Source organism: Lissotriton helveticus, chromosome 6 (genome assembly GCF_964261635.1).
Source record: "Lissotriton helveticus chromosome 6, aLisHel1.1, whole genome shotgun sequence".
Taxonomy (NCBI): Eukaryota; Metazoa; Chordata; class Amphibia; order Caudata; family Salamandridae; genus Lissotriton; species Lissotriton helveticus.
In genome coordinates, this window is record NC_136067.1 from 1052503045 (window position 1) to 1052524809 (window position 21765).

The 21765-nt window shown below is 51.1% G+C and overlaps 1 protein-coding gene across 1 annotated transcript in view; it reads right to left on the reverse strand.

Annotated features, from left to right (window-relative positions):
* Positions 1-21765, reverse strand: part of SHPRH (SNF2 histone linker PHD RING helicase) — an 884400-nt gene that overhangs the window by 504417 nt on the left and 358218 nt on the right. The window contains exons 9-10 of the mRNA XM_078648685.1: positions 7390-8097; positions 1724-1975 (exon numbers count right to left, since the gene is read on the reverse strand). Coding sequence (XP_078504811.1) covers positions 1724-1975; positions 7390-8097 — 960 coding nt within the window. The remainder of the gene's footprint in view (positions 1-1723; positions 1976-7389; positions 8098-21765) is intronic.

Consider the following 21765-nt stretch of genomic DNA (forward strand, 5'->3'; position numbering starts at 1 on the left):
GACCCCACGCCACACGCCGCGCAGCGGCACCCGCGAAGCGGGTGCTGCAAGATGTAGGAAAGCGGCGGGGCGGTCAATCCCTCCTGGGACACAGGGAGGCTGCGACTGAAGACGGCGTTTTTACTCACAGATTGGGCGGCAACACAGTGCAGGTACGAGTCCAAACAGGGAATGGTCACCTGACTCACCTTGCACATCAGATCATTGCACAACGCGCAGCATGAAAAGAAAGTAAAAATTATGCAAACTGCATTTATATTATATATTTATATTATTTAAACATTTGGTATGTCTTTTTATGTTGTGTGTTCTGCTTTTTCAGATACCAAGTCAAGCAGTGGGTCAGTAAGTACTGTTTGCCCACAACGTTCACAGCACACTTTATGGTGTGTGCTGATCATTCACACACATGGTTACCTCCACATTTGTAACCATGTCACTGGTTTTGCACACATTTTGGTCCTAATGAAAGCCTTACGACTGAAGTAAAAGGCCAAAACATGTTGACCAGTCCTTCAGGGATATAGAAGTACAATTAATTCTTCTGTATATCCCAAGTTAACTTTTTAATCATGTCCTAAGACCCTTACATTAAAGTCTCTTATCAGGGGATATCTTAGAGACATTTTTAATCTTACCACTTCCTGAGCACCCTAAGAGCACTTACATCACCCCAAAAAAACCTTCTCCGCTGTAACCAGGCGTCGTAGCACAGCTGGGTTGCAATCGGCAATTCAGCTGGGACCCCAATGATGAAGCATGTCACCAACTAGGTTGGTGAGTGAGGGGTCTTCTAAAATATCCACTGGATGTTTGCTCTCTGCTACAAGTTAGATGAGTCCACTCCACACTGAGGTACCTCTTTCTGTGGGTACGTCCATGTTGTTTTGCTTATTACTATGGGGAAGAGGACGTACCCTCAGCAACCCTGAGTTCCTCGCTCTCCTATTGTTTTCTTACAGAGAATTAATACTAAAATGAATCATTCACATTCTAGAAGTACAAAAAAATGCAAAAAACTGATGTGGAATGTCATGACAATTGGCTACCTACCTACCATCATTTGGGTAGCATGGTGCAAAACCAGGCTTTCCCAATGCACTCACGTTAACAGGGCTGGCTGCTTCGGGTTCTAAATAAACATGTGCACTTCCTGCGCTAGGAAGTTAAATAGAGAAAGATTCCCGATAAAACTCATCCAGATATTGCTTTTGAAGTCCTATACAAACCCCTGAAGTCACAAAAAGCAGTAATCAAGCAGTAATTAGGCAACAGCAAACTCTCACACATCAACAGTATTAGTCTCAAATTTGAGATACGCATCCTTGCGTGCTGGAACGTACTGAAATGCACTTTAGTCCCATCTCGCGGTAAAGAGTACATATAGCACGAATAGTAAATAAAAAAAACACATCCCACTTTTCTCTCAAAATAAATGAGACAACAACACTTTCAAACTTGTTTTTGATATTGCTTTTGAGATGTGCCATTGGTGCATCGTGATCTCGGCTGAGATTTTGTCACACTCACAGTCCAAGATTGCAGAGCAAAATGGTCTGCCACTGGCTGTCTGTAAACTGTAAGAGACGTATGCAGCTGACCCATAAAGTAACCAGGACTACAGTCTCTCCCCAGTGAACAAGGTGCAAGGCTGCATATCGTCTGTAATAAATGCTGCAAGGTAAGCCAATCCATAGGTTTTACTTTAAATGATAAAACTAACCTTAGCAGTGGTACATTCAACCATCTGTGCCTCGTCTAGGCAAATTCGCCACCACTCCACTGCAACTAAGGGGCTTGGGATAGCCATGTAGCGTTTCTGGTTTCTGAAACGGCGCCCGTCTTCACTGTTGCTGTGTGGAAGGTCAACATAATTCAGCTCAGTGCGTAGAACATCATAGGTAGTAATAACCACATCCTGCTTAGCCAACATGTGAGGCTGAAGGAAGCCATGTTTCTTTACACCTTGATAAACCTAAAAGGGTAGGAAAAACAAACACTTAAACAAGGGCTAGCAAAGTCAATGGTCCGGTCTTGGCATGATAGTGCATTCATTTGTTTTTCTTTAATGCAAGCGCCTGCCTCAAAAATACGCAAAAATAATATGCTGCCACCTAAACATAGGTGCCACATACTTGCAATACAATTTTTGAATTTAAAAAACATTCACTAACGTGGCTTTTTTACTAGCGATACTTTTACATTTTTACTTGTTCCATGGATTGTATTATTATTATTATTTGGGAAGCAGAGAGGAATTTGTCACTAACCAACCAATCACTCAAATCGTAGGCAGCTACAATGTCACTTTGGAAATTCAACTCTAAAAAGGAGAAGAGAAATAGACCTCTATTTAACTGGGCGCGTGAAGTGCAGGCAAAATAAATAGCTGTTCAGAACTTTTTGGCACATCTGCGTTACAGAAAGGTGATTGGTGAGATGTGAAGGGTTAATTAGAGATCAGGACTTCTGTCAGTCTTGGATGTCAATTTTGCTGATTCTTCTAGGATCCAAATCCTAGAATACTCCTAAGATAATCAAGTTAGAATATAAATGGAAACATTTTTCGTTTTGCCCAAAGAAGGATTTGAAGATCTTTGACGGACTCAGATCTAGGAGATCTGACTGTCTGGTAGCAACTGAAAAAAATCTTGTATCACTCGTTACTGGATGCCAGGAACTGAAGCCTGCATCCTGAAAGAAAATGACAAACAGAATTTGTGGGGCCGAAGTGGCACTACCAAAAGGGCAGATTCTGCCCTAAAACAGTAAAAGAAGGCGACTGTTTTTCCCTTTTCCTCGCAAAATTGGTGGATTTTATTTCAGGTGAACAAATTTGTTTCTAAATAATTCAATATCCTTTATTTTATCGCATAATCCTAAGAAAAAACAGGAGGACCATTGCATGGCACAGACCATGCGCAGTGAGCACTGCGGACCAGGTGTTTGCTCAGGGTCTCAACCTGCAGTGCATGGAAAGGGTCATACACAGCTGGCTTAGTGGCACAAGGGTAGAGCAGAGCTTGGCTGAAGACACGGCCTCCCAAAGATCACTATGCATGCTTAAAGGCCGTACGCAGCTAGCCCCTTTATATATAGGTTGGTACCAGGCCTGGAAACAGGCTAGGCCCACGTCGGGAGTATGCTATCTACTGCCAAAGGCCAAATAGAGATGATTTGGTAGCACAAGGGCTAGATCAGGGCTTGCATCCAGAGCCTGCTATCAATGGGCAAACAATAAGCAGTGCATGGGGGTTGAGTGTGTGGAATGGTCAGTATACAGCCTGGGGCTAAGCCACACTGTGCACGGCAAGAGACTGCTTACAGTGAAGTTAAGTATGCAAAACGTTGTGCAAAGAGCCTGGTAAACGACCAGGTTCTTTGTTGAACTGGCCTTGTGCACCCTATTTCCAGGTTTGAGTGGGAGGAACAGAGCTCGTGGGTTGGATGAGTTCAAGGGTGAGTATTGGGCATAATGCCCACCAGAAGATCATGTGGATCTGTAGTTGGGTGTATAAACTTTTGAAGATAGGGCCAGGTTGTAGGTTATGTCCTGCAGACAACCCTTCCTCCACACAGTCAAAGGTAATATGCTGCAGGATTTGAGCACGCAAGAGGTTAAGTCAAGGTAACGCAGGGTTGGACGCAACAACAAGATATAAAGAATATTTAAGAACAACTGAAAAAAAGTTAATTAATAGTCAATTATGTTTTCAGCCTCTCAAAAAACAATGATGCATGTTTAACATGTTTAAAACAAATCTTAGTTTAAGTAAAGTTATGGCTGATAAAAATGCCTCCCAAACCTCAGCACAATTGCTTAAATATGTTTTGCGGAGCGAACCATAATTCTACCTCAGGGCATGCAAATCATTACTTGCTCCCCAAATGTAACGCTCAAGACTTCACAATATTTATACCACTCGAAAACAGGACTTTCTCATCTCCTGGTACTCTATGGGAGGCCAGTAAGGTCACCATCCACGGCTATGCCAAAGGCCAACTCAATCTCCAACGTACGAAACAGGAAGACCGTCTCACACTTCTGGAGGCCCAGGCTGCCCTGCCTGTAGCCCACCTACCAGGGGAGAGAACAGAGACCCAGGATCAGAAATTGGCGTTTTTTGAGGAATGAGATCGAACAGGCTTGCCTGGAGTCCGCTAATCTGCTAAGGAGGTCCTCCGTGGCGCTAGTGTATGGATGGGGAGATAAAAATGGGAAGCTCTTGCATCGTTTAGCCACCTATCCTATGGCTAATCGTATTATCCCTGAGGTGATTGACTCCCATGGGGAGATCCAACGGACCCCAGTGGCAGTGGCCCAGTGCTTTGCCTCCTATTACGCCACTCTCTATGCTGTCCAGCCTCCAGATGTCACACTCTCAGAACTCATCCAGCGTGAACGGTTCCCCCTTCCGTGGCTCAGTGACACTGAGGCAGAGGTACTAGATCTTCCGATTAGTCCGGAAGAAATTAATTACGATATCTCCCGCATGGTCGTGGGTAAGACACCAGAACCAGACGGACTCCTGCAGGATTTATGCGTCCTACAGAGATACGCTGGTTCCCCACCTCCTAGAGATGTATCATGAAGCGGCTGACTATGGCTCCTTCTGTCCTGAGACGGATCTGGCCACCATTTTAGTGATTCCTAAGTCTCAGACTACCTCAGCCCACTGCTCTGATTATCGCCCCATCTCCCTCATTAATTTGGAGCTCAAAATATTTGCCTCGGTCCTGGCGAACCGCATATGCCCTTATCTGGATAAGCTGATCCACCTGGACCAATGTGGATTCATGCCCTCCCAGGGAACCCAGCACTGCCTCAGACGTCTCCACCTAGCTCTTGCAAATCCACAACAACTGACCCCCTATCTCTCTTTGCTCCTTGTGGACTTTGAGAAAGCATTTGATTCAGTTGATTGGTGATATCTGGAGGCAGTGTTGTTGGACATGGGTTTTGGGACCCCCTTTCGTAACTTGGTCATAACACTCTATTGTAAGCCGTGAGCCCAGGTGATGGCCAATGGAGTCCTTTCACACCCCTTCCTCATTGTGAGGGGCATGAGACAGGGTTGCTCCCTTTCGCCCCTTCTTTTTGCACTAGCGATGGAGCCCTTTGCTTTGCTTATTCGCACTAATCCGCTTCTCACAGGATGGCAATGGCCCGGTCTGGACAAGATTATCCTTTATGCTGATGAGTTTTGATATTTTTGCCAGATTCAGCTCTATAGGGGCCTTGGTGTCTCCGAGCCCTGCACTTCTTTGAACGAGTCTCTGGCCTCCGACTGAACGCGGCCAAATCGGTCCTGGTCTCCCTCCAATTATCGAGAGAGTGCTTTGAATGGCAGTCATCGATTCCTCTTCGGCGGCAGTCAATCAAGTATTAGGGGATCTGGGTGGCCCTCCTTCCCGACCTCGCCTGGTCTCTCAACGTCACTCCTCTGGTGAAACGGGTTTGTGCTGACCTCCTTCAATGGCAAGCGCTGCCACTAAACCCTTAGGCAGAATAGCCATTTTTAAAATGATGGTTCTGCCATGATTTATCTATATACTTCAGAACACACCCCTCTCCTTCTCACGATCATGGTTCCGGAAGATGGACGGTTTGGCCACTAAATTCTTATGGGGAGGTCGGAGGCCGAGGCTGGCCCTCACCCAGCGCAGTATACCGCCCTTTGACAGTAGGCTGGGAATGACGGAATCTATTTTTATATTATTTGGCGACTCGGCTCCTTACTGTGCATGACTGGTTTAATGGTGGCTGGTCAGACCCGGCATACCGCCTGGAGCTGCAGAACTTGGGTTTCTCCACATTCAGGGGAGGCTATATGGGACCGCTATATCCCACGCTCTGCCTGAGGTCACGCGAGGGGTGCTTCTGGCCTGGTGAGCCTCTCTGCGCCACTCCCACTGGTTGGGCAAATTAACCCGATATACCCCACTGTGGTGCGGACCGTGGCTCAGGGATGTTGCCGCTCTTTCTGGCTTCAGAGCCTGGGATCTCATTGGGATTTCCCAGCTTGGGGATGTCTGGTGTGGGAGCTACATATGTGATTTTTACGGATCTGCAGGCTCGGTTTTCCCTCCACACCTCCCAGTTTCATCGCTACCTCCAGCTGTGCCACGCCCTCCACAACCACATCCCAGAAGGGACCTCCTTACCCGAATATAGTCCACCTGAAGCCCAGCCAGGTCATGACAGGCAATCTGGGGAAAGAGGGTATTTCCCGCATCTATCGCTCACTCACAAATAACACCTCCAATCCCTCTCCCATCTCCGGGGCAAGTGGGAGGGCTGGCTTGGATCCCTGGACAATGCTGATTGGAGGGATGCGCTGATGGCCCCCAAAACGGTCACAGCTCCGAATAATTCAAATTTACTACTCACACCATTGTGTCTTCATCGCGCTGGGCTCCGACCTGATGATTCCTGTCCCCGCTGTGGATGCCCCCAGGCTGACTTATCACATGGTATTGCTCTGTCCTACAATCACGCGCTATTGGGAGTTAGTGACAGGAGAACTTACGGAGGTCCTGGGTTGTGAGATCCCCCTGAGCCTGATGAACATACTCCTAGGTATTTCCGAGGGGTAGGATGGAACCAGAGCCAAGAAGCTTTGTTTAAACACGGCACTGATGGTGGCTAAAAGGGCTATTGCAGCTAATTGGCTGGACTTGACTGCTCCTTCAATGGCGCGATGGCGCAGAGGGGGGGGATTGGTGAGCTGCGCAGGAGCGACCAGTGTATGCAGCCCGAGGCTGTCCAAAAAAGTTTCGGAGGATATGGGGCAAATGGGTTGGGTAGTAGAAGATTGAACATTTCAGATGATCACTTATGGACTTGGGTGAGGCATTGTTGTTTGTTGCTCATATGTTGAATTGTACATGCTGTGGTGTTTTTTGTCACTGTTATGCACTGATCAATGTACTAAGAGCTGGTATTGTTTTCCTTTGCTGCATTTTATAAAATCAATAAAACTTGATTATAAAAAAAAAAAAAAAAAAAAACAGGACTGAACATCACATCCTTAATAAATAATAAAACATATCCAAAGAAACCCACTTCATTGTATATAGTGATGCTATCAATAATGTCAATGTTATTGTAACACACAGTATCAATGACATCATCTTTCACACCATAGATGTAGTCATCAGCCTTGCTACTTGGGTGAGAGTTTTAAAGTTTGCATGGTGGGAAAGCACCCATGTATGAATTATCTTAGAATCACCGATTCACTCAAAATATTCCTGTCATTTCAACTTTGCAACATTCACATCAATGCCAAGGGTTCTGAAAGTGAAATGCAGTTCAAACTATACTATGACAATTAACAAGAAATCTCTATTGTCCTCATACTGGTCACAACTTTAATAGCATCTTACCATGACCTGAAGGGATGATGATCTCACGTGTCTGTTAATCTCATCCACCCACTGATGGCAGATCGAGTTCGGGGAGATGATCAATGTGGCTCCAGTAGACACTGGCTTCATGGCCACCAAGCAGTGGGGGCAATAAAAGGGCTTGATGCTTAGATTTTCCTCTTTGTAGTTCACACAGTCAGCATGCTGCCACAGAAGACACTGCAGACATTGCACGCGTGGCTTGTAATCAACAAGTCCAAGCTCCCCACAGATACATTCAAAACGATAGTTTGAGGTGCTAAAAGGTAACATTGAACTAGGTGGTGATACAAGTTCCTCTGAAGGAAGGCTTTGTTGTACCTCATCTTTGAACTCTACTTCAGGCACAATTCCAGTGTCAGTCATTCTCAGTGGACTACAGCTGACAGTACAAGGAGAGGTGGGTTGCACCAATAGAGAGTTGGAGCTTTCATCTACAACACTGAGACAAATTCTTTCCTCCTGAGCACCGTCTTCCTTAGTGCAGATGGAAGTCTCTGGCATCCCTCGCTCATCAGCACTTGTAATGCAGTAATCATGTTCAGCTGTAGTGACACTGACATAAGGGTGAGCTGAAGAAACAGTGCCCACAGATTCTTCAATCTTTATGGACTCTGCAGCATCATTTTTATCTACGGACCATGATGACTTACGAATCCTTCCTGAAGTTCTTGTTGGCTGTAAAACCTAAAATTAAATATAAAACACGAATTAGTATTTAACATATTTTGCTATTAAATGCCCATTTCTCTATAGTTGCTAAGGCAGTGTGATGACATTATGCTTTCTTTTATCAGAGCAAAAGTATTTTTCATAAAAGGCCCACCAATCTTCCTTTAAAAAAAAAAAATTAAATTGCATCAATGTGTCCTTTAACAGAAGGTAAACATTATATGCTGCATGCAAAACATTAACCCCTTCGACGCTCATGACGAGCTGGGCTCGTCATGCAGTAGCCTCCTGCTACGCTCATGACGAGCCCAGCTCGTCATGAATAATGGTAATCATGATTTTCCAGCACAGGGGAAAAATCCCCATAGCATTCAAAAGGTTAAAAAAAACAGGCAAGCGGTGTATAACTTGTGTACATAAGCTATGCAAAAGTAATTAACATAATTAGTGTTTCAACCCACTGAGTCAGGTATGTGGGGTGGGATACAAACAGTACTATTATCTAACTGTTACAGTAATCAACACAACAAGACATTTAGAGGTTAGCATGTGTACATAAAAGGCAGATTTAGTGTTCTCAAAAACTGGAAAGATGCTTTTTATTGTAAGATCTTTATGAAGCATTTGCGTATGAACATCTTTTGAAATGCATTGCTGTGAAAGTATAGTATATACCCTTCAATCTCATTGTGTGGGTTACCAGAAGGACAAGTTACTTACTTTTGGTAACTCTATCTAACCGAAGACTCCTCACTTTAGAATATTCCCCAGGTGTCAGACTGGCTCTGGAAAATCGTGAGTAGTACCTTTGCGAGCCAGTAGAAGTCGTTGTTCGGATAAATGTAAATGTAAATGTAAATGTATTGCGATTTATATAGCGCACGTATCACCCGTAGGCATCAAGGCGCTTGCCTTGGGAACCCGTCCTGGTATTCCCCTGTGAGATAGCCCCAGCAGGGTATTCACAAGGTGAAAGCCAGGCATCCCGCCGCGAGGGGCCGTAGTGGAGATTAAGCAAGCTATTGCCCAGAGTCGCAGAGTCTGAACCCGTGAGTCGAGTAGGCACCGGAACGAGAATTATCGAGTCCATGGAATTTTTGAGCCCAAGACCCGGCGAGGCGGGGAATTGAACCCTGGTCCAGGATCGATCTCAGCTTCCGGGTCTGCCGCCTCTAACCCCTGAGCCACACTTCTCCACAATGCAGTATGCAGTGTTGTGGTCTAAATCGGAAGGGACATTGCAGTGCCTATTTATGCGCCATCCCAGTGCGCTGACATCAGTTTCCTTCAAGAGTAGTTTCCGCCGAGAGGGGCGTAGCCAAGATGGCGGCGGAGTGAGACATCTCGATCGGTCCCTCCGTCGCCGTTTTTATGTAAAGCGTTGTTATAAGCCCTGCAGAGATCCCTATTCGAGACCCACGGCCGCTGCCCGGCATCCGAACACTGCCCGGGAGGTCTCCGAGGAGCGAACTGCCGTTCTGAAGCGGCGGCGCGGACTTGCTGGGCGCGGCCTCTCATCGGTGCGCGACCAAGTATTGCGCCCTCCTGCTGCCGGAGCCTGCTTCCGGCGGGCGGCTACGAGAGTCCCAGGCGCTGAAGGCCGGAATCGACGCGGCGCTCGCGGAGGGTCTCCAGACCTCGCGGCGCTGCGGTGAGGGCTGACGGGCCACTACCGGGGTGCCCTACGGAGCATCTACGACTGCCCGGCCCGCTGGAGGTGCGGCCATAAGGCGCTGACCGGACCTGATCCGGACTACATCAAGCGGATCCCAAGGGACCTGAGGCGGGGAGCGCCGTGGGGGGAGAGGCGACGAGCGGTGGGGAGCCCGCGCTGAATACCCGCCACCCCGTGAACCTGAAGGTGGAGCTGTGCCCTGGTAAGAAGGCTTACCTACGCGGGGGGGGACCTGCCCCGGAGAGCGGCATGGAGAGTGCGTTTGGCGCCAACAGTGCCGGAGGGGCGGGCCTCATGGATGGCCCCGCAGTGAGTGACTCTTGATGCCATAGTGCGCCGTACCATTGACAGACCCCTTGGACAGTGGGATAACACGGGTCTTGGCTATTCAGGGGGGCCCCGGGTCCGCACTCGTGCTCCTCTTGCCCGGGCTTGCGGCGGCTCGCCTTGGCCTGGTGGTGGGGACGCAGCAGTGCCGGGTCCACAAGCGCGGGACGGCGCAGTGGACGAAAGACCCGCAGGCGATTTGGCCTGGTACCTGTAAAGGATACAAGATGGTTCCACAGGAGCGTCAGGAGTCCGAAGAATAATCCGCAGCCTTCCCCTGCGGCCTTCCGACTCTATCGAACACTAGAGCTCGAGAGGCGCGCCAGGGGAAAACAGGGAAACAAAACAAGGAAAGGTTGGGGTAAAAAATGTATGATGGTAGTCTTCAGACAGGATGTTTATCAACTTCACTTGAGTGCTTGGTAAGGAATTGGCTGTAATACAAAGAAGTAATAACATGAGTCTAAATACAGCAAGATTCTACAATCACTACAACCGTGACACATATAAACCTCTCCTACCCTGTGTTTGCCTGGATTATCTTAAATATCGCGGAATGGTTGTGGATGAACCTCTTGTAAGGAATTCTTCTGGACCTGTAGTAAAAGATGGTAACTTCAGTAAGTACGGTGTGCCTAAATACACGTAATGTGATATATGGTGACTAATACACTGCTCACTCTGGTGTTTGTGTAGTGCTCGAGATACACCTCTATAATTCAGATGGAATGTACCAACTCTGGTACCAAAACACTGGATAGCTGTACAAACATCTGTGGAAACAAACATATATTCAAAAACTGCAGTAGGTCATGAACTTTAACCAAATGAAAGTGCAGCGCTACCGCGCTGTTACCGTGATTCTAGACGAGTAGAAGTAGAAAATCCCCTCTGGTCCACGCAAGAATCAACTGCCAAATACGTGGTAAACCCAGGATAACAGTATTCCCAAGAAAAAGAATGGACTGGGAAGGGGGAAATAAAAATAGTGGGAAGGGGGAGGAAGTGACACACTACAGACCAAAAACCTAACTAACTAACTTGTCAGGAGCACTAAAGAAAACCCAGCCGAGCAGCGGATACCTAGACCGGCCGCCGGGCGAAGCAACTCCAGTGAGGGAAAGGGGTGTGGTAGCCCGGCCTGTCAGCGGAGCACAAACCCGGCTGAAAGGCGGAGCAGAGGGAAAAGAAACACGGAGGCTGAGCCCAGCCGGAAAGCGGGGAGGAAAACCCGACCGCCGGGCAGGGCTCCAATATGGTGGAAGACTCACGGAAGCTCCGTGAAACGGCAGTCCAAAGGACGAGCGCTAGATGGAAAAACGCCCGAAAACTGCTGGATACAACTAAGGGAGGGAGCGAAAGCCGGAGCCCGTGAAGGACACGGGGGCCGGGAGCTCCCTATGGGGGAAGTACAGAAGGACCAAAAATACCGGAAGTCAGGCAACCAGAAATTAGGACGGAAGCAGATCCAACGGAGCTAGACGCTAGAACGTGAAGCGTCGCTCCATGGGTCGGAGAGTCTTAAATAGTGAACAATTAAAGGGACAGTGTAGTAGGAGAATGCGTGAGGCATGACAGTACCCTGGGGGATCGGGCGGCTGGGGAAGCCCCGCGAAGCAAGTCACAGGTGCCGCGCGTCGACCATTGCTTTGGTGTAGCGGAGGGGGAGAGGCACCATGGCGTCTAACAGACCGAAAAAGTACAAACCCCCGAAAGACGGAGTTCCGAAGAGCTCACCGCTGCGACCCACGCCGGTGGCCGACAAGCCCCACTGTCTGGATGACAACGAAGCCCCTGCCACCAAAGCCTTTATGCGTGAGCTCTTTGCAGCAATAAAGGAGGACATCCAGGAGCTGCGGACTCAGCTAGCAGCAGATTTGAAGGAGGTGCTGAGGGACGTCGACGCCATTGGAGACAGGGTTGCAACCCTGGAAGATCATGACTTGGGGACGGCCGAGGACATACATCAGCTCCAGCAAGATGTCCTGCGCCTCACAGAGCAGAACCTGGACTTGCAGGCTCATACGGAGGATCTAGAGAACAGATCCCGCCGAAATAATATTAGGATTCGAGCAGTCCCGTGGAAAGGAGAGGGAACGGACCTACGGGAATACGTCGACGGCCTCTTGCGCCACGTCCTACAAGAGGAGGATCTACGAGAGATCCAGTTAGACAGAGTTCACAGAGTCGGCCTTCCACGTGGATCCAATGCTCTTCCCCCTGATATCCTGGTGTGTGTCCACGATTTTCAGCTTAAAGAAAGGATTCTGAGGAAGGCTCGCGAGCACAATCCCCTCATGTTCCGTGACCATCGCCCGGTGCTATACCAGGATTTGGCGGCTTCCACTCTGGCCAAGCGGAGAGACTTTAGGCCGATCACCACCTTCCTACGTGAGTAGGGGGTCCCCTACTCCTGGGGGCATCCTTTCAGACTGGTCTTCAGATGGAAAGGCAAGTTGATCCAGGTGTGGTCCTTGGAGGCAGCTCGTGAACTGTTGGGGCTGGATGGATCTGATGCCCAGCCGGAAGCCTCGTCCTCCCCTGCGAGACGGCGTCGTCACTCCGCGGAGTGGCAAACAGTGGGCAAACCAGCGAAACCTGCAGGTCCGGACTTGTCCATTACCCCGGAGGGATCCTGATTCCTGTCTTCGCATGCTTGACCTCTGCAGGCTGACGGCTGGTGTCGGAGGGACCTATCGTCTGGACTCAGATGGGTAATGTGGTGTCATGACCGCCAGGGGAGATGTCCTGCATCAGGACCCGGGTGGTTGGCGGGGCCGAGTCCATGCCCCCAGCCCTTTGGACTTTTGTGACGGACTATTGTTCCCTCCTTTTGCCTATTGTGCGGGGGGGGTCCTGTCATGTTGTTGGGGATTTGGTTACTGGGGGGGTTTCTTTGGGCGGAAGAGGGGGGAAGTTGGGTTGGGGGGGGTTTGGGGGGGGGGGAGGGTGGACTCCGCATCAGCCGTTAAATGCCTCCATTTCAATGCTAAATGATCTGCTGCCAATGTGTGGTGTGCTTTGCCGTGGTAGAGCTCTCTGTGTTCTGCCGGTATGATGGGGAAGGATTTGAAAATTGTCAGTCTGAATGTGCGGGGCCTCAACAACCCGGTTAAGCGTGCGGCGATTTGGTCGCTGTTGGAGGGGGCGGAGAGTGATATCTGCTTGTTACAAGAAACGCACCTCCTCTCCAAGGATACTAAGAGAATGAGAGATAGACGCTTTCCAATTCAAATGTGGTCCTCTTGTGCTACGAAGAAGCAGGGGGTGGCGATTCTGATCAGTGCGAAAGCGCACTGCAAAATATTGTCTCAGGTGGTCGACATTAAGGGCCGCTTTCTAGCTGGCAGGATCCAATGGGGCGACACCCGCCTTACAGTAGGCTCTCTCCATGCTCCTAATGTTCAGCAGGAACCCTTCCTGACCTCAGCACTTGCGGACGCCCTGGCGTCTCCTGACCCCTGGGAGCTGGTGGGGGGAGATCTGAATGTGGTCATGGACCCGTCCTTGGATAGGTCAGAAGCGCGCTCGCACCAGACAGGGGCCATGTCCAAGGGAGGGCTATTATGGTTACAGGAAGGGGGACTCCACGATGTTTGGCGTACTCTGCACCCTTTAGAGCGCGACTACACCTACTATTCAGCGGCCCACAAAACATACGCACGTTTAGACCACTTCCTTGCTTCTACCTCACTTATGCCCCAGCTCTCTGCGGCGGAGATTGCCCCGCGCTCCCTATCCGATCATGCCCTCATTTCCGTGCGGGTGGCTGGGGACGGGTGCAAGCGATCATCCGGGGGCTGGCGCCTGAGCGACTCTCTCCTCAATTCCGCCTCAGTAGTTGCTCGCCTGCGAGACACGATCACACACTACCTCGCGACCAACGAAGTGGACGACATGCCGCTGAGCTCGGTGTGGGAAGCGCTTAAGTTAGTGGTGAGGGGCGACTGCATAGCGGTCTCGGCGTCACTGGCTAGGCTGCACAGGGAGAAACGGGAAGAGCTTGAGAGCGATGTAAGGGGGCTGGAGGCGATCCATAAGCGAACTGGGGCGCAGCGGGTCTGGAGAGAACTGGAGACGAAGAGGCGCATGCTCAAATACCTAGATCTTGACCGCGCCGAATATGCACTCTTGCGCTTACGACATAAGTTCTATCTTAGTGGCTATAAGGGGGGCAGGATGCTGGCACACCGCTTGAGGGCACGCATGCAACAGGCGGCCATCCCGGCCATTCGGGACGCGAACGCAGTAGAACAGACAGCGGGCGACCGCATGGTGGCGGCCTTTCAACACTTCTATCACACGCTGTATACGTGTGAACCGCCCGAGCCTGACCGTGTCCAGGCCTACCTGGCCACATGCGGGATCAAGCCCCTCTCCCCGAGTTCGGCGGCTAATCTCGATGTGGAGATACGCATTGAAGAGGTCATCTCCGCAATCTCGCGCCTGAAGCCGGCCAAGTCCCCGGGGCCGGATGGCTTCTCGGCCATCTTTTACAAGAAGTTCTGCAGGGAGCTGGCACCCTTCCTGACGCGCCTCTAACTCCTTCAGGGAGACGGGGAGAGTAACTCCCTCTATGGCTGAAGCAGTCATCACGGTTATCCCCAAGGCGGGGAAGGATGCCAAGGAGTGCAGCTCGTACCGCCCCATCTCGCTCCTCAATGTTGACATGAAGCTATTTTCGGGTGTCTTAGCCGCTCGCCTTAGCCCGTACATGGATGGAGTTATTGAGCCTGATCAGGTGGGATTTGTCCCCACGCGACAGGGGGGGGCGAAAACACCAAGAGCCTCCTTCACCTAATGGACTCAGTGCACCGTTCCCGTACGCAGGCCCTATTCCTCTCCATAGACGCCGAGAAGGCGTTCGACCGGGTTGACTGGTCATACCTGTTTGCGGTCCTGAAAACCTTTGGGCTAGGAGACACCTATGTCAACTGGGTGCGCTGCCTCTATGCCTCTCCGAGAGCGGCGGTGAGGGTCAATGGATACCGGTCTGAGCATTTCCCCATCACGCGCGGGACGCGACAGGGTTGCCCCCTGTCGCCATTGCTCTTCGCGCTCTATATGGAGCCGTTCGCTCAACGCCTCCAAGACAACGCGGCCATCCACGGGATTCGCTTTGGCGCAGAGGATCACAAAGTGAGTCTTTACGCCGACGATGTGATCCTCTCGCTCACCCAACCTCATTCTTCTCTGCGGCACCTCTCCCACGAGCTCCGGGAGTTCGGGTCGGTGGCTGGCTTCAAGGTCAACTTCCTTAAATCCCAGGTCCTCAACATCGCGGTGCCGGCTGAAGACGTCCGGGATCTTCAGAGGGACTTCGACTTCCAATGGGTCCATACGGACATCCCGTACCTCGGAATTCGTTTAGCGCCCACAATACCACAGACTGTTTCCCTCAATTACAGGCTCCTGATTGAACAGACGGCCAAGTCCGTCTCGGATTGGTCCCGGTTGCAGCTGGCCTGGTTTGGTCGACTGGTGGCGATAAAGATGACGATCCTCCCGCGCATCCTCTACCTCTTTCAGATGCTGCCCTTGCGCCCCCCCCCGCCGTGGGCATTGAAGAAACTGCAGAGGCTGCTTACCAAATTTCTGTGGAACCACAAGCATCCATGGTTGGGGTTCGCCCGGGTAACGACTCCCCGGGCCGAGAGTGGTCTGGGCTTCCCTTGCATTGAGGCATACTACCAAGCGTCGTGCCTGCGCTATATCCTTGAGTGGAATAGACCACTGTCCAGCAAACACTGGCTATTTATGGACCAGGCGGTGGCAGGCCGCAATATTTGGCGCGAACTGTGGCTCCCGCGTAAACATAGGGCATGGGGCTTGTACTCGTCGCCGGTCACCTTCCCAACGCTGGACGCCTGGGATCGACTGGCGCGCAGGCGGGGCTGGACCACCTTCCCGTCGCCTTTGACGCCTATTGTAGACAACCCGGAGTTCCCCCCAGGCTGCGCGTCACCAGTGTTTCAACGCTGGAGAGAACAGGGCTGTAAGAGGGTGGGCCACCTCTTCGATTTAGAGGGGCTGATCCCGTTCTCTTCTCTACGTCGGGAGTACTTTGATCTGCCTGAGTCTGATGCCTTCCCCTACTCGCAAGTCGTTCACTGGGTCACGCTACCCTCTAACGTGGCTAACATGTCCCGCCCCATGACGAAGCTGGAGCGCTGGGTTGTCTGTAAAAAGGACGACCACAAACTCATTTCTGAACTTTACGCACTGATCCTTGCGCGGCCACATACGCAGCGTACTAAGGCGCAGGTTCGATGGGAGACGGAGTTGGGCCGCTCGCTGACTCACAAGGAATGGGACAAGGTGCACTATCGCGCACACCACACTGCTACTAATGTGGCTGGGGCCGAATCGGCCTACAAAATGGTGTCCTACTGGTATCATCCCCCCCCCGCGAGGATCCACGCGTGGGATCCCAAATGCCCGAGTCTCTGTTGGCGGGGCTGCGGTGCGACGGGCACCCTGACGCATCTGCTCTGGCACTGCCCCAAACTAGTGCGTTATTGGCAGGTGGTCCTGGACGACGTAGACAACGCATTCGGCATTACATTTCCCAGGGCCCCGGAGTACGTGCTGCTAGGTCTACCGCACTCTAAAGCGTTCCCCTTGCGCTCCATGCGGGGTAGGCAGATAGCCCTGGCTTTACTGGCCGCGCGCCTAGTCATTCTTGCGCAGTGGCGCTCCCCTGATGCCCCGGACCCGAGAGACTGGATTAGACGGCTGTGGCTACTGCTGGGTATGGAGAGGCTTTCGCTTTGTGTGGATGGCAAGGGGGAGACGTATGCGGAGCTGTGGGAACCATTCATACATTTGCTATCACGAGATTTGCGAGATGTGACATGCCCCAAGTTCTTGCAAATCCTGCAGCTTATCCCATTGGAGCTGGTGAAGACAAGCTCCTAGGGAGAATTGGATGGTTTTGTGCGGGCTGGGAGGCGGGAGTGGGCAGAGGCGGAGGCAGGGCTGATGCGGAGTGGGGAGGCGGGGGGAAGGGGGGAACCATGGTCGGGGGGTTGGAGGGGGTGGGTGGGCTTCTGTTTTCATGTCACTGTTTGTTTTTTCTTTTCTATAAAATGCAGTATCAATACAAGATCTGGTTGCTCCGCCTGGCCTTTGGTATATCCTCGCCGGGTCGCCCCAGCGGTGTAGACCCTAAGGCTGTGTTTCAGCGTTGTTGGACTGTGCTCCGCCGGCCGTTGGATGTAGGCAGCCTAGCTGTGTTAAATAATACGTTGCTGCTCAATAAAAAACGTTTGATTCTAAGAGTAGTTTCCGCCAAACAAGTAGAGTTAGGTAAAAAAAAAAACAATGTTAGAGTTTGACCAATGTGCGGTATCTAATTGTATATTTTAGGTAAAGAGTGCAGTTTGCAGGAAAGAGTGAGCCTGCGAGCCCACAGTGGGTTGCATCTTCCAGTGCATATCGGATCTTTAGGCAAAGTACAATCCATTTGGAGATGGCCTGCTTCTGCACGGCTTTGCCCTTCTTCACTCCGGTGAATCCAATGAAGAACTGATCGTTAACCCGATGGTCCTTTGAGTGATCAATGTTCCATGCCAGAGATCTTTTAGGGTCCAAATGATGGAGTCTCTCCTCCTCTTTCGATGGATGAGGCAGCGCGTAGAAGGCAGGCAAAGTGATACTCTGCCCAGTGTGAAAAGGGGTGACCACTTTCAGAGGGAAAGCGGCGCGATTCTGAAGAACCAGCTTGTCAGAGATTAAGTTGGTGTCTGGAGGTTGAACAGACAGAGCCTCAAGTTCAAGGACTCGCCTGTCCCATGTACTGGCCATCTGAAACACCATTTTCAAAGTGAAAAGCTGCAAGGTGCAGCTATGCAGGGGCTCAAAGAGAGAACATATAAGAAAAAGACCACACTGAGGCCCCACTGGGGCATCACAAAGGGAGTAGGTGGGACAAATGTTGCGAATTTTTAAAAATCCTGAGCCATAACAAATAACTTACAGCGAGAGGGCAGATCAGCGAGAGGGCAGGTCTACATGAGCCCCCTCGCGGCCATCGCACACCAACACAACCTCAACATCATCTCCTACGCTGACGACACCCAACTGATCCTCTCCCTCACCAACGACCCCGCCGCCGCCAGAGCCAACCTTCACGAAGGGATGAAAGACGTAGCCGAGTGGATGACGACCAGCCGCCTGAAACTGAACTCGGACAAGACGGAAGTCCTCATCCTGGGCTCCTCGCCCTCCGCCTGGGACGACTCCTGGTGGCCCCCCGCCCTGGGCACCGCTCCCAAACCAACAGACCACGCACGCAACCTGGGCTTCATCCTGGACTCCTCCCTCTCCATGACCAGACAAGTCAACGCCGTCTCCTCGTCGTGCTTCAACATCCTGCGCATGCTACGGAAGATCTTCCGGTGGATCCCCACCGAGACCAGGAAGACCCAGGCCCTTGTCACCAGCCGACTGGACTACGGCAACGCCCTCTACGCCGGAACCACCGCCAAGCTCCAGAAGAGACTCCAGCGGATCCAGAACACCTCAGCCAGACTCATCCTCGACATCCCACGACACAGCCACATCTCCGGACATCTGAGAGACCTGCATTGGCTCCCCATCAACAAAAGAATCACCTTCCGTCTCCTCACCCACGCACACAAAGCCCTACACGATCAAGGCCCGAGCTACCTCAACAACCGCATCAACTTCTACGCTCCCAAACGCCATCTCCGATCAACCAGTCACGCCCTCGCCGCCGTCCCCCGCATCCGAAGAACGACAACAGGAGGAAGGTCCTTCTCCTACTTGGCCGCCAAGACCTGGAACTCCCTCCCGACCGACCTGCGCCTGACCCAAGACCACCTCTCCTTCAGGAAGAAGCTCAAGACCTGGCTGTTCGAGCAGTAGCAGCACCCCCCCCCCCCCCCCCAAGCACCTTGAGACCCTCCGGGTGAGTAGTGCGCTCTATAAATGTCTATGATTGATTGATCTGGCACCCACAAGAAAGTAAAGGTGGCTGACAAGTAACCATTAATGGTCCCCGGAGCAAGGACTTGCGGGGCTAAAGAATGAACAAACAATAAAACCTCAGCAAGATGTGCAGAATGGGGGTCCACAGGCCGTGAGGAACACCAAGCCACATATGAATGCCAAAGGCAGGCGTAGATATTTTTAGTAGAGGGAAGTCTGATTGAGATCAGAAAACCTCAACTGTCACCGCTGAATCTCCATGCATTAAACTGGAGCGTGCGCGGGTTCAAGTGCAGGGCCCTGCACTGTTATTGCAGAGGAGATCCTTCCCAAGAGGCAGCCTGACTGGAGGGCAGATGCTTGTGCTCAGGAGTTCTGGATACCAGACCCTCTGTGCCCAATCAGGAGCAGCTAGGATGATTTGGGGCGGGTCGGTGCTGCTCTACTTGAGAACGCAGAGCAGAAGTGGTATCGGTGGAAAGGCGTACAGGAGTCCCAAGTTCCACTCAAGACAGAATGCGTCTTCGAGCCAGCACTAATTTGGACACTCAAGCATGCAGAAGTGCTACATTGTGCATTTTCTAAATAGATCTAACCAAGGTTCTACCTGTCTCGAAAGAGACCTTTCATCACCTCTGGGTGTTAACCCCATTTGTGATCCTCAAAACATCGACAGCGGAGTTTGTCTGCCCTGGCATTCAGAGACCCTGCAAGGCGCTGTAAGATCAGGAAAATGCCCCGAGGTTCAAGTCCTGTCAAGAGACGCAGAGCCGTCTGACACAGAGTCCATGAACCCTCCCTGCATTGTTTGTTGCATCACAACATGGCAGTGGTGGTGTCCATGAACATCTGAACTAGCCTTGCTTTGATGAAGGGAAGGAAGGCTTTCAAAACAAAGCATATCACCCCGAACTGTACCGAGGTTCCCCTCATTCCTCACTCACTCGGACATTAGATCCCACTGCAGAGTCTGCTTATGCCAGCGGGCATGCAGGAGGCCATGAGACCCAGCAGTCTCAAGAGTTAGTCTCACTGAAATCCAGGACAGATACCTAAACATCAGAATCACAGCCAGAATATCCTGGACTCGCCACTCCAGAGGCTATGCACGGAACTGCATTGTGTAGAGAATAGCTCCAATGAAAAGGAGCTTCTTAGAGAGAGTCAAGTGGGACTTCGGCACTTTGAAAGTGAACCCCAGGAAATCCAGGTGGTCTGCCATAGTCTGGAGATGGGCAACAACTACTTGGGGTGTGCCCACCTTCAACAACTAGTCATTGAGATAGAGAAAGACAGGGACCTCCGACCTTCGCAGATGAGCTGCAAACACTTTCATGAACACCTGAGGGAGCACAACAAACTGAAAATGCTTGTAGCCCACCTGTGGGACAGCAGGACAGGGATGTAAAAATACGCATCCTGCAGGTCCAGCGGTACCATCCGGTCTCCAGGGCAGTCAGTACCTGAGCCAATGTGTGCATCTTTCATTTCTCCCTTTTCAGGAAGTAGTTTAGAGGGCACATGCCTAAGATAGGTCGGAGGCCTCCTTCCTTGTTTGGCACCAGTATGTAGCAGGAATAACACCACGTCCTACCTCTGATGCAGGCACTCTCTCAATGGCTCCTTAGGCCAAAAGAGCCAGCACTTGTTGATGAAGCAAACAGACATGGTTCTCAGTCACACAGTATTGGAATGATGGGAGGAGGAAGGTGTTTACAAAAATGGTAGGGTGCACCCCTTTTGGATGGCCGGAGACTCCCACTTGTTAGGTGTTATTGCCAACCATTGGGGTAGATGGTGCCTGATTCTGCCTCCAACAGGATGGCTGTGCTGGATGGAGGGCACTTTAAAAAGGTTTTGAGGCTGCGGCAGTCAGAGGAACGGGGGAGTTCACAGTACAATGGGTCTGGCTCCCGCTTCCTGTCTGGCACCCGCGGCCCAGCTCTCGAAAGGGATGGGCTGGTTACTGGACTGACTACAACTTGTATTGCAGGCACCCACAATTACCCCTTCCACGTCAGCGGTAGGGGCGAAAGGACTGCAGCTGCGAAAGAATCGAGACGAACAGGCCAAGGGATCTGCTAGTGACCCTGTACTCAAGAAAGCACTTAAGCGTTGCATCAGATTGTCACCAAATAGTTAGGAGCCATCAATGAGCCTTATAAATTATTGAAGACACAATATCCCCCGAAAAACTAGAGTAGCTTAACCAGATGTCGTTTTGTCCAGTCCACACCGGATGGTGAACTTTGCTGCATCCCTCCGTCTATCAGAGCTTGGTTGAGGATGGTTCTGCCTTCCACAGGCAGCATTGGAAGCAGCTGTGCAACCAAATCCCACAATACATAGGAATATCAGGCAAGAGGTATGCAGCGTTCTTAGGCACAGGGCATGGCTGGTGGAAGAGAAAATGCACTTTCCAAAGAAGTCTAGCCTCCATATCCAGTGATGCTGTAGGGAACGCACTTGGGTTGAACTTCACTGTTGAAGCCTGCACCACCAGGATTCTCAAGGGAGAGGTGCTCAGAAAGGAAGGCTTGGTCATTCAAGACTGGGCGGTGCAGACAGGCAATCATTAAGTGTACGGGAGCCCTGTGCAAGGTTTTGCCCAGGCCCCCTACAAGGGTGCTGGTGAGGGTTTTGTTAAAAGGAATCATTGGCTCATATGAGCCCACCCCTGGTTGAAGCACCTTAGTCAAGATGCTAGTCTTGAAATCGAAGACTGGCAG